Source organism: Protomyctophum parallelum (assembly GCF_964188405.1).
Source record: "Protomyctophum parallelum genome assembly, chromosome: 15".
In the NCBI taxonomy this organism is placed as follows: Eukaryota; Metazoa; Chordata; class Actinopteri; order Myctophiformes; family Myctophidae; genus Protomyctophum; species Protomyctophum parallelum.
The window spans coordinates 21,238,128-21,251,690 of NC_139710.1; the positions used below are offsets into that span (position 1 = coordinate 21,238,128).

The 13,563-nt window shown below is 41.1% G+C and overlaps 1 protein-coding gene across 1 annotated transcript; it reads left to right on the forward strand.

Annotated features, from left to right (window-relative positions):
* The first annotated feature begins 9,060 nt into the window (after positions 1 to 9,060).
* dmrt2a (doublesex and mab-3 related transcription factor 2a) lies at positions 9,061 to 12,766 on the forward strand. The gene is made up of 4 exons (XM_083784342.1): positions 9,061 to 9,236; positions 9,437 to 9,872; positions 10,289 to 10,391; positions 11,325 to 12,766. The coding sequence occupies exons 2-4, from the start codon at positions 9,507 to 9,509 to the stop codon at positions 12,437 to 12,439; spliced, it is 1,584 nt and encodes a 527-aa protein (XP_083640468.1). The 5' UTR covers positions 9,061 to 9,236; positions 9,437 to 9,506; the 3' UTR covers positions 12,440 to 12,766.
* The last annotated feature ends 797 nt before the right edge of the window (positions 12,767 to 13,563 follow it).

Genomic DNA, 13,563 nt, shown 5'->3' on the forward strand with positions numbered 1-13,563 from the left:
ACGGCCCGGGGCAAGCCGGAACAATGCCACAAGGCCACCGAAAGCACCAAAAAATGTAGCAATTGGAGTGAACAATGTATGTTCATGTGAAAAGTGGACAGATTCCTTGTTTAATACTTCGTTGACCGGAGTCCCCCAGGGGTCTGTAATTGTATTGCCCCCGCTCCTTTATTTCCTCTGCACCAAATCGCTTCTGTGCAAATGGCCGATCTACAAGCTCACAACACACCATGACAAAACACGTTGTGAGCTTATAGATCTGATATTTTTGTAGAACCTATATACTTTCGACGAATGTTCGCCGATGATGACATTCATGTGGTTAAATTGATCTCCTTCAAGCGGTCATCCCCTTGAAAGTGATGGAAATGGTAGCCTTTTAATAGCATCCCTCGTGCTGTCAACATACCCATGGGCTGATATGGATGTGACTGAAATGGACGATTGTAACAGAATGTACATGGTCAAGTGGTTTATGAAAATCTATCAAATATTTCCTGTAAGCATGTTTAGTACTGTGAAAGTATTCGATGTAAAGAACATCAATGCATGTGTCAAGAGTATGCCAAATAAACCTTGTTAATAGAGAATGTATGAGATTGCTGTCATTAGTTTGATCTCAGAATCATCCGGATTTCCAATTTAGTCCTTGATGAGTTGAATGAGTATAGTCTAAACGTCCTATTATGGGAAAGTGCAGGAGTTCTCTTAAACATAATTCATATAGGATAAGTACTTCATTTGGACATTTAAGTGTTTTCCACGCCATAAATATTTAAAGTGATCATTTTTGGTTAAAACAAAATTAAAGGTCTAATATACGTATAGTAACCATTGATGTTTGTTCAATTGCAGGGTTCTGGTGGTTTACATATATCATCCAATCAGGAGAGGGAACTCCACAAAGATGTATGCAAGTTTCCTGATTGAATTATTACTTTCATGACTGACTTGAAAATGTACAGTATTTTCTGTCTGAGTAGAATATTAAAGCGTTGTAGAGATAGGGAGACCCCCTGTTATTGAACAAACACTATAGCAATGATTGCTATAACGTGAGTATAGGCTAGAGCTATTTAACAATACTTAGTTTGAAGTAACTAAAAATCACAATATCACCTTTAATTGTGAATTTGAAATCTATTTCAATTGCAGAAATGTTGTGTAAGCAAAATATGTGTTTTCTAAAGAATTCTGATATATTCAAGTGCTAGTGTTTGGTATCATAATCACTTCATTGGAATGTAGAGAAAGTACAGCATAATTAATGTTCAAGGATTCATCATGGTGACCAACGACCATGACACTGATCTTGACAAATATTGACAAAACACCCATCACTCATACACATGTTGACAGTTTCTAATAGTAAGGTTGTATAGTTCTATAGGCCTATATACATTATGCATTAGAGATTAGACCAACAAATTATAAGAACGGGAAGATTGAAAAGTCTAGTAAAATATTATGAAATAGTATCCTACAATTATGCAAATAGGTACAACAATAGTGTAATAAATAACCGTTCACATAGTCACAGTTCCTCTAGCATCCTCAGTGGTAATTTATTAAGTTGTAACTCTTAGTAGTGTACAAATGTGTACACTCTCTTTCTCTAAACTGAAGACTGAGGATTTACGGTTTAGTGAGGTTTGCAGAGTTCATCAGTTCAGAGATTGTGTGTTTGTTTAGAGTCGTCAGACGACTCAGACTGCATAGTTTGCACGTCTCCTGATTGGATTTCTTTAGAAAGGGGTTCATGGCTACCCATTTACACTGTCATGCAGCTGTGGCCTGTATCTGGAATACGATACATGTACTGTACAAATTAGTACATTGACTTGAGTACTGCACTTAAGTTAACTTGAGGACCCTCTGGAAAACGAGATAATGCATACTCTTTTCGAGTATCTGTACTTTACTTGAGTATTTGTATTTTTGGATGCTTTCACTCCATGACATTTGAAAGACAAATATGGTACTTTTGATTCCATTACATTTCTAGGAATGGAAAAAGGTGCAAATATTGTGAAAACAGTCAATCTACAAGCTCAATGCGTCATGACGTGAGCTTGTAGTTCAGCTATTTTTTTTAAAATAATTGAGTACTATGTATAGACGAATAACAGTCTAAGTCCAAAATGTATTCTGACCCCTCCACGAAAAGGCCTAGTTGTCCTGACCCCTTATCCATCATTTATACATTATGGATAATTAGTGTGGACTTATTCATCTATAGTACTCAATTGGTATTTTTGAAAATGTCTGGAAAATCGAATTAAATGTACTTTGTAATTTGAATACAGATTTAATACTTATTCCACTATTTAAGGACTGACAGCCAATGACCAGCTCAGCTGTATCAACATTGGAGCAGGCAAGTTGAAACCTCTGTACTATAGGTTTTCAGTGATTGTCCACTCATGTTGTACCACGGTTAGCCTTTACTGACACTTTGATATTCCTCATGATTTCATCTGGTCTCGTGTGTGAGTGTGTGCCTGGCTGCATGCGTGAGTGATGGCGGTAGTCATGAGTATAGCAGGGAAAGTAACAGAAAGATTACCTAACAGTAGGATTTGACAATGAGCCATGAGGTTTCTGAGGTATAGCCTAGCTCCATTTCAAGTCAATTTCTGACTGTATTATCATTTATTTAATTTCAGAATGTTACAAAGTCTTTAATGTATACATATTGTAACTGACCCTCAAATACCCTTAAGTGCTGCTGGTCCAAAGAAGTGTGTGTTATTGAATTGATTCAGTGGACAGGCTTATCGGTAAGGAGACTAATAGCTTACTGATTACAACATTTAGACTAAAGAAAAGCCACAGGGTGATGATAGATTGAACTGGTACTAACAGGGGTGGATGAGCTATACTAGTGTATGAGTGTCAGAGTGAGTGTCAAGGTATCTTTAGGGCTTGACATTAAGGCTTGTCCTGTTTTCGGGGACAAGTAATAAATCTTTCCGGAGTGCATTAAAATTGTACTTGTCCGTTGGACAAGTGACTCTTGGTTTCACTTTTTCTGACACTCCTAGCGGCCAACAATGTCTGACATTATTTTATGGCTTTCCTAATAATCACCTTTCCAATATTGTTGTCCACCATAACTCGTTATTCTGTATTTCTTTACTTTCAAATGGAAAAAAGTACTCGTCACTTATTTATTCTAAACGACTACTGGCCATCATCACTTCTTTCTTCGTGCTAAATGAGCGATCAATCTTAAATATGGCTTGATATAAATAAATATATAAATATAAATATGGCCTGCAGCACCACCTTGCTGCTCAGGTGGAGGCTGAGGAATCCACCACTCCTGAATGAAATGTCTGGTTCTGGGACTCTGGTGCAATGTACAGGCCCTGGGCTGGTGAGAGCAGGAATGGACCTGGTGAGACGTAGGAGGGGCCCGGACAGGAGTCAACCCACAGAGCCTAGTCCTTCTATGCACCAGAAGCGTACCTCCCAGCCCCAGCAGAGTAGTTCTGGAGTAGTTCCAAGTCCAACGGATTGTGTGGCCTTGGTCTTTCCCTAATGGCACTGATCGAGGGTAGCTACTGGGACGTAAGTCGGGACTTGATCACCCCAGCTGGGTCGCCTGAGTGACCTGAGTGAGGTATGATGTTCGAGAGATCCGAAACCCCCGATGACCTTGGGATACATCACTGAGGATACATCCCATGTTTATTCAAAAATGTATTCAGCAAAACCAGTTAGTAGATTTGCCCGGGCAAGTGAATGGGAAATGTACTTGGTACTCAAAAAGGCAAGCCCTGATCTTCAGTTTATATAGTTTATATTAACTTAAATAATGCTACAGTATTGCAGCTTACTGGTATATAAGTAAAATGAAAGCTCAAAACGCTTTGAACACTTTTTAAGTGGTGCAACCACTTCATTAAGTGCTTTGTGTGTGCCTGGCTGCCTGGCTGGCTGGCTACCTGTGTCTGAGTCTGAGCACGAAAATAGCATTTGGTTGGTTTTCAAAACCAAGTGTCTAACACACACATACATATTAATGATGCTTTCAGGTGTATCAGTACAGTACAGTACAGTACAGTACAGTACAGTACAGTACAGTACAGTACAGTACAGTACAGTACAGTACAGTACAGTACAGTACAGTACAGTACAGTACAGTACAGTACAGGGACCCCCACATGGTAACTCTGTCATTTCTCAACTGTTTCGAACGCGGGGCGGCTCGCCGGAACCGGCCTGGCCCCCTGGGCGCGTTCCTTGGGGTCTGGATGTTCCGGGGACCCCCACAGGGTAACTCTGTCATTTCTCGACCGTTTCTGACACGGGCGGCTCGCCGGAACTGGGCCAGAACCCTGGGCGCGTTCCTGTGGGTCTGGAAGTTCCGGGGTCCCCCCCACACGGAGTTGCACCACTTACTTCTCAGGGTGTGATTTTTTCCTCTCTCTCATTTCATGTAGCCTATTCTTTTCAGTGATGCATCAGGATTAGACTGGCATCTAGGCAAATCTTGGCGACCAGAAAAACTTGCATTTATCTTTGCCATGTGTGTAACAAAGCCAGTGCTTTGACAAGGTCAACAATGTGTTTTGCTCCCTGTACAATCTCTATGACGTAGCCTACACTTCAGCTCCACTGCAAAGATGTTTTGTCTTTGTAAACCTGTACAATGGCGCCATCTAGTGCTGACATTGATCCAGGCTTTTCTCATGTACAATACAAACAATATAATGTTGAACATTATTAGCTATTTAACTAACGACGCAGTGGAACCTCACATTGCAGGTGGAGGGAGAGTTCCGATTGGAGCTATAACAGGCCCATGGGTGGATGTAGGCCTATGCCTATTGCTCAAGCCAAGGGCAAGCATTTCGTTATAGACCTACATGATGTATGTCTATTAAAGACAAAATGCTTGCCTATAGACCGATTCACAGAGGGGTGCCCTGGGCGCGGCCATTACTGAGGGGTAATCCATGGAGCAGGTGCTCCGTAGGCCAGGTGTAGCTAATCAGTGCTGCTGCACTCAATGGTACACCTCAGTAATGGCCGCACCCAGGAAACCCTCTGTGAATCGGTCTATACAGATCTTGTTGTAGATGTAGGCTATACATCTACAACTACAACATACATGAATGAATGAATGAATGAATGAATGAATGAATGAATGAATTTATCAATCAATCAATCAATCAATCAATCAATCAATCAATCAATCAATGGCTCCCCCTGTAATTAGGTGGCGCCTATACTGTAGGTCTACATTACACTATGTTGTTTTGTTTGTTAGTTTTGTTTTCACACATGTAATGATGTAACTAAGCTATTCTGCCATCCTGTGGTCATACGAGGAATAAATATAATTTATGGCATAATTTAAAGTCAAAGTCAAAATATAACGCACGTCCGTTATTTGTATATTGGTACTGAGCCAAACTGGGCTCGCAACTCACTTTTGTTTGGAATGCTCAACAAATATGTATTTAGCGACACAGCAGCAAACAAATTACAACGTTTAACCGTGAGGTCTAAACAAGATAAAGTGACTTCCTTTTAGGCTACAATGTGGACAGATTAATTGGCTATAAATCAAAGTCAAGTGTCAAAATATAAAAACAGGAAAGTATACAGTTGGGGGGGGGGGGGGTACAGCATTTTGTAAACAGAACTATGTCACATTGCATTGTACAGGGGGTATAAAGCTTTTTTGAAATTAGTAGCAGCATGTAAATCAGCCCCATCTCATGCAGGTGACTCATGCAGGTCACACATTTTGCATGCAGTCAGAGCACACAACAGCTGATAGACAGCAAGCTTTATTTATTTTGTATTAATCATTAATTCATTTTATTCATCATACATTTTCTTAATATTGGCAAGTGGTATTAAAGAATGACATGTTCTGAAATGAGACAGGCTGTAAAAAGCTTGAACCGTTAAATAAATAAAAATAATAATAGCCTAAGGCACGTATTCGATTATAGGATAGCCTTTCTGCAGGCTGTATTTATTACAAATGTCACTTTGGCGAACTGTCATGTGAGTTTGGTCGCACGCACGCACGCACGCACGCACGCACGCACACACACACACACACACACACACACACACACACACACACACACACACACACACACACACACACACACACACACACACACACACAGAGCGGATGGGGGTGTGATGATGTTGCAATGCATTACAGGCGGCTAGGTCAGCGAGGCAGCAGCCTCCGTGCGCGCCCATCAAATGGAGACAAACGACACCCGCATGGTTTTGTATTTAGCCGGTTGCATGTGTTGCCAGTCCATCAGAGCCCTCTCTTCAGAAGCTAATTAACATAACAGGGCCCCAGTGATCCCACAGATCTGTTCTGTCTATACACAGCTCCTGTTACACTTTATGGCGTGCCGACCCAAGGTGCTTGTGACAGCGGCTCCCTGGGAGCCGCGCAGCGGGATATTTCCAAGAGAGATGCATGTTGTTTCAATCACACGGGAAAGATAAACTGCGCGGGTGTTTTGGTTGCAGCTTGCAGGAAAAAGAAAATCTGACATGATGTTTATTTATTTATGTATGTATTATTAATTGGAGGGGGGGTCCCCAACATAATTACTTAATACTGCACGCATTAAAAAAAAGCTTAACACTTTGAAATGGTGAAAGAAATGCGAAAAATGTGGAATATTTTTTGAAACATTTTTTAATAACATACACAGTGCGGGTCCCAGGGCACACATTATTTTCAAATGGGGGACTCTAGACTGCAGCAATTAAGAAATGTTGTGTCCTAGTTTGAGAATCAATGGACAAACACACAACAAGCTAATTAAATAGCTGGATTATTGTATAATTATGCATATATAACATTATATCCCTATATACGTCGTTCGAAATCCAGGTTTTGACATATTTTACATGCATAACTTGGGCCAGACAATAATAGGCCTATAAACCCATATAGTAGGTTCTACCGTGTCCGGGGACGGGACACAGACAACACGTTTCACCTGGAGGTATGAAGACAGCACCCGCTCCTCATATTTGACCAGCTAATGTGTTTTGAAGACAGGGTGAACGGCCAAGATCAAAGCATTCTTTATATGGAAATTGCACCCTGGGTAGCTCCAGAGGTAGCCGGTCACAACCTCGCTAATAAATTAGAAGAAGACGAGCTAGTGGCAAAGCTGCACCTGCATGCCTGACGTCTTCACCACATGCACGTCTGGTCTGGACTGCATGCGCATGAGGGGACAACATCATCACTGGAAAATCGTCGGGGTTAATGTATCTCCGAGACGAGTGTGCAAATAGAACCAAATAACGGTTACGGACCCATAAGGGCCCCATTTGTGCACTCTCGGCGGTATATGTTTTATATACGGCCTATTATTGAAGAACGGCCTTTTGGGGAAATTAAATCATCTGATTTTCACTGCATTATTCCGTGCAATGAAAAATCATGTTTGCGATTCAGTTTTAGATATACGGATACGGATACGATCATCATCATCACTTCATCATCTTATTTTGTTTTTTGTAAAGATATAAAAAGGCATAATTGCGTTGTTTGAAACGTATAGGAAGGGGTTAATACATTTTACTCTGCAATAAAAATGATTCTGTCCCGCGCTTGGTGGAAATGAAAAACTTCTTGCCGTTTTGGACTTTTAACTATAAAGTAGAACGGATTTTTTTTTAGAAAGTGAAGTGTATAGGGGGTATAGGGCTATTTCCCATTTGAATGACATGAATTTGTCTATAGCTAAGATTAGCCTCATGCTGAATTTTATTTATTTGCTATATATTGTCACGTTTTAATTGCCATATTGTTCACTTGCTCTTTAGGCCTATAGACCTAAAGAGACCTATATTTATATGCACATTATTAGCTAATTTAACATTGAGCATCTGTATTCCCACGGAGGACAATTCTCGCGATGTTTAGCCTATTATTTGAACTGTAATAATAGGCCGGGTGACATTCAGGTATTCCGCTGATCAGTCACATCAGTGAGAGTTGTTTTGTGTTCTTTCCCGCATGCTGACTCCATGTTTTCACAGACGCGTTTGTTGTGAAAACATTGTAATCATCCAATCTGAACTCAGTTACTTTTGTTAACCCATCTGCCCGAGAGAAGAACCATCATACTAGTCTAATTTATGTCTTCTAAATGGTAGCAGAGCAGAGGTGACATGGAAATGTAACAATAATAGAACTGTTTAACCAGTCTCGGTGGCCTTTGGCTTTCACATGGTGGAAAAGTATACAGGCTACTCCATGATTTTGTACTTAAGTAAAAGTATAACAATACATCGGCTACTCTGTTACAATGGATAGAGAAGAAACATATACATATATGTATAGCCTATATGTCATTCAAATCATTTTAAATATGGTAACCAAAGTTTATTGAAAACGTATAGTACGTATATATATTATATATATATATATATATATATATATATATATATATATATATATATATATATATATATATATACGAACTACATGATTTCTGTCCATTTATCGTAAAATATATTCTATATATTATTAGCGTGTCCGTTATACATTTTGGTCATGGCATTAAATGCCTTATACAATAATGTTTTGTATTTTTTATATATAGGCCATATAATAAATAATGTAGGCTAACTTTTTATTAGCCTATTTTATTATTATTAATATTATTATTATTACCCTTGTTGTTATTATTATTATTATTATTATTATCATAAGTTTCAAGTTGTCCACTGCATGACCTTGTTTTATAGGCAAAAGCAAATTCTATGATTGTGTCGCAAAACAGTGTGGCTCGCCGAAAATATCAGATCCATATACAAGCTGCAGTAGCTCACAAGATTTGTGTGTTTGTATAGATCTTTGTGTGTTTGTACAGATCGGGCCTCACTCATCTGATGATCTCGAAACACTCATCATTTGGGAAACTCGTGGACTGCAGCCAATTGGTCAACTGAAAATGAGCCAATCGTCGTACAAACCGCGCATACCCAAATTCCTCAAAGGGGTGGCGCTTTGTTCCAAGGAGAAAACCCTCGATCCCTTTCTAGTGACAGCGCCAGTACGAGGTCCGTGCGTAAAGACGCAGAGCAGTCACCCAAATGAGCGACTATAGGACGCCGAATTATCACGAGTTTAACTGTTTGGAGTTCGAGACTAGTGATTCTTCAATCTTCGCATCGTGTTGACTATATATCTGAAAGGAGACATTTGGATCCGCGTAGAAGTAAGTTTGGAGTAATGTGCGCATGCATGATATAGTTAAATTAATATATATGTTTAATGGAAATCTAAACGCAGATGTTCTCGGATATAGGCGCGACTGTGGTTGATAGCCTAATTTGTTGCCTATTCGACTACAACCCATATGTCAAGTTAACTGTCACATAGGCTATTATAACCAACCAATCGCATTATCTTTTACAGGCAAACACGCGTGAGTGGAGTGCACCGTGGGTAACCGAGAGTCGACCGAGGAGGACTTTGGCAAACAAACATGACTGACGTCGCAGGTTGTGAGTTCGAAATCGACGTGGAAAGTCTCGAAACGGAAAGCGACGACCAAGGCGACTACACCGGCTCGTCGCTGTCCGCGGCCACGGAGGACGAAGCGGCGGGGAGCAAGAGCGACGACAGACCGCCGGGCACCGCCGGCAGCGTCGCTCCTGCAGGCGACCAGAGGAAGCTGAGCCGAACGCCGAAGTGCGCGCGCTGTAGAAACCACGGCGTGGTGTCATGTCTGAAGGGACACAAGCGCTTCTGCCGGTGGCGAGACTGCCAGTGTGCCAACTGTCTGCTAGTGGTGGAGAGACAGAGGGTTATGGCCGCACAGGTGGCACTGCGAAGGCAACAAGCCACAGAGGTGAGAAAGGAGTTTAGTTGTCGTGTGTGTGTGTGTGTGTGTGTGTGTCAACTGACGTTTGACTTTGTAAGCTATGCAGGGCTTGCAGGCTATAAGTTGTGTGGATACTAAAATGAAATAAAGACGCAGTATAGGCCTATACAGCAGTCACTTAAAGATGACAACGTAACAGTTTTCTCATTAATTAAACAAATTCCTATTAAACAGATATTAAACAATATAGCTAAATAATCGTGTCGAGGGCTGCATTGTGCTTGTGGTATTTGTATACCACAATACATTTATATAATTCTTTATATTGGAATATTTGTATTTGTTTTAAAGCTGACACTCACTTTTACTAAATGAGGCATCAAATACAAATACATTTCAATGATCTGACGTTTTTGCTATTCAATATTCAATCAATTTATCAGGATAAGAAAGGGATTTCCGGGAAGCAGATTCCAGCAGAAAGAAGAACAATATATCAAAGACATATTCGACCATCCACCATGCTGGCTAAAAGCATCTTAGAAGGTAAGAGAACAACAGAGGCACCATTCATAAATGCTATAGGACTGTATTGTAAATTACATTTCAGGAAATCCTTGCCTTCTTAACAGGCTAACTTCTACTTCTTTCCAGTTTGAATAATCAATTTGTTATTCTTTATATTTATCACACCACTTGGATTTCTTTATTCTTCTGAATTGCTAACATCCTTTTTCTGAATTACATTTTATAGAATGCTAACAAATTTGCATCTCCAGCATTGTCATCATTACAGACCAAAAATATTACTATTTATTTTTGTATATATGTTTATTTGACAGGGACAATACAAAACAACAATGTATCAAAACATGAAACTGTTGAATTGGGTTTCTAGCCGAGACTAATTTGTGACCCCTGTCCCTGCCTGGTCAGGCCTTTCTATACAAATATCCAACTGATTTTAAAATACTTTTAATGCCAAACAAAAACAAAAAAGATAAATGCAGAAAGAATTAACCTTTAAAGATTGAGATTCAACATCTGTTGTTTGCATATGTTGCAGACACAATATTTTAACGTTCTTTCTTTGCTCTTTAAAAGGCTATTGGTTCCACGAAGAACCATCTAGAACGCAATGGTTTCCTTAAATAACTGTTTTTTGTTTCGTTTTCATGCACCTTTAACCACTTAAACCTTATAGCATCCTTATTCTATGGGCATGTTTTAATATTGAGCATTCACCGAAAATGAGCGATCTGTAGGGGGGAAAGGAGTTGACCTTGCTTAGACCCCTGACAGACACCGGTCAATGATGCATAAGATTAAAGGCTTTAAAGAACCATCAAAATAAATAGTTATTTGGCTATACGCCATCACTGAAGAAACTGTTTTGGTTCGAGTTGGCACCTTTATTTTTCTGTGCGCAACGCAGACATCAACATGATCTTTTCCCTTTTTTCCTTTCACGGTATATAGGATACCGTCCAGTCCAGTCCGATCCATATATGGGGAGCTCGTCTCTCCCGCCGCCGTTGAGCGACCGCATGAGGAAGAGAAGGGCCTTTGCGGACAAGGAGCTGGAAACCATCATGTTGGAGAGAGAGTACAAGGAGCGCGAGCTGCTGGAGAGCAGTCAGGCGGCGTCGGTGCTCTTTCCCAACGGCGTGCAGGTCCACCACGCCGCCGAGTACAACTCCTACAAGGCGGCCTACGCCTCGGCGCCGCAGGCCGAGCCGCAGCCCAAAGACGTGTGCGGCGGCTTCATCGGCCCCAGCTGCCTGGACATGTCCATGCACTACGGCTCCGGCTCGGCCAACGTGGAGCTCATCTCGTCCAACGTCAGCGTGGCCACCACCTACCGGCACTACCCGCTCCAGTCCTCGCGGGGCGGCTTCGTGGTGTGGCCCCGCGGGGCCGCCAACCTGGGAGACGCCCTCCTCTACCAGCAGTGCCTGCTCAACGCCACGGCGGTGCAGAACATGAAGCCAGGCGCGGTGTGGGAGCCCAAGACGATGCCCGCGGAGAGCCAGCCTCCGGAGCAGGACTCCGCCGCGGCCGCGAGACTGGAGGGGTCCAGAGCGGCCGCGCCACATGACGCGTCGGACCCCCCACGGGCCGATCCCCAGCCATCTGGGATTGCTCAGGCGGGGCAGAGAGAGCGCTCTGCCTTCTCTCCCCCTAAGAGGGGCTTTGGACAGACCTTCGGAGGCAACCTGCATCCCCATGCATCCCCCGGCCACGGCCACATTCTCAATAAGCTGAGCAAGGACAGCAGTAAGCATTCGCTGTCGATGAAACTCAACTCCTTTCACTCGCTGATCCAGCACACCCTGAGTGAGAAGGCCGGGCCCGGCGCCGGGTCGGAGCTCAGGGCTCCCCCCTACTGCAAGGAGCTCTTAGAAGAGGCCGCCCGCAAATACAGGGAAGGCGCCGTCAAGGACATTCACAGCCTCAAATGCACAGACAGGTACGCAAAAGATTTTCTGTCTAAGTCTGTAGGGAGCAAGATGGGGTCCGGCGAGCCCCTGTCGTTCTCAGTGGAAGCCATATTGAAGAGACCCACACCTGCCATGAGTCGAGCGTTCCATTAATACTGTTAATTTCCCCAAATTGCACTGTAAGTTGCAGGTTTTCTTACTCCCCTGAACATTATCCCAGTTCCACTTCTAAAAAGAGGCGTTCTACAGCTGTGATTTTGGGCTAGAGAAATTAACAAACACATGGCACTGCATCTCTTCTTTTTGTAAAGTCAATTACAAAATGTTAGATCATTTCTTTCATATTTTCTCCTTCTAAATTCTGATGTAATATTTATGTATAATTGTATTTTATGTGTGCATGTGTTCAAATGACTTTTATTGTGTATAGAGTATTTAAACATTACCCCAGTGTTTTCCTCATGTCAATAAACTTTATAAGACAGACCTTTAAGTAGAAAGTGTTGTATTTCATTTTTCTGTAAAAGGAGTTGTATTTCATTTTATGCTGAAGTTATATAATGGGTTTAATAGCGAACAGTTTTTCTTAGGTCAAGACACCTGCATTGACTATATGTAATTCACAGATAATTTAAAATCTGCCCAGTGAGACAAGAGAGATGTTTCAAACCAGATATAAAAATGGTTTATAAAGCATGGAACACATTTGAATCATTTTTATTTAAGACACTCGTGCAAACATATAGACACTTGCAAACATGGCACAGACACACGCAGGAACAAATACAAGGACAAGGCTTTTTTAAATAATTCTAAATATCTATTAATTTAAGTTTAAGATACATGCATGCAAGTGCATGTGGCACATGTGTTTGTGATAAAAACATATATGCCTAACTGATCAAATATGTTCATCATTGGATATTGTATTTTGATAGCACTCTAGTCTACTACAATGAACTCATTATACTGTATGTTGTAATTTGACAAGATAACATTTTAATTTTCATAGCCTATAACCTAATTTGATTCGTTTTTTTCTTCATATTCTTATATTCTCATGCTTGGATAAATATAATCTAGTTACCATAAGATAACCATCAACAGATGACTTTTTTTGCAGAATAAATAAAATTATAAAAGGAACATGCCATTAAGAAAAAGTATTGCAATTATATATAGCCTGCCCTATAGACTATATAGCCTATAACCTCTGGACATTGTTGGCTTTTCCATGTTGGGGAAAGCAGAGGGACATTTTAATTATTTGTTAGAAG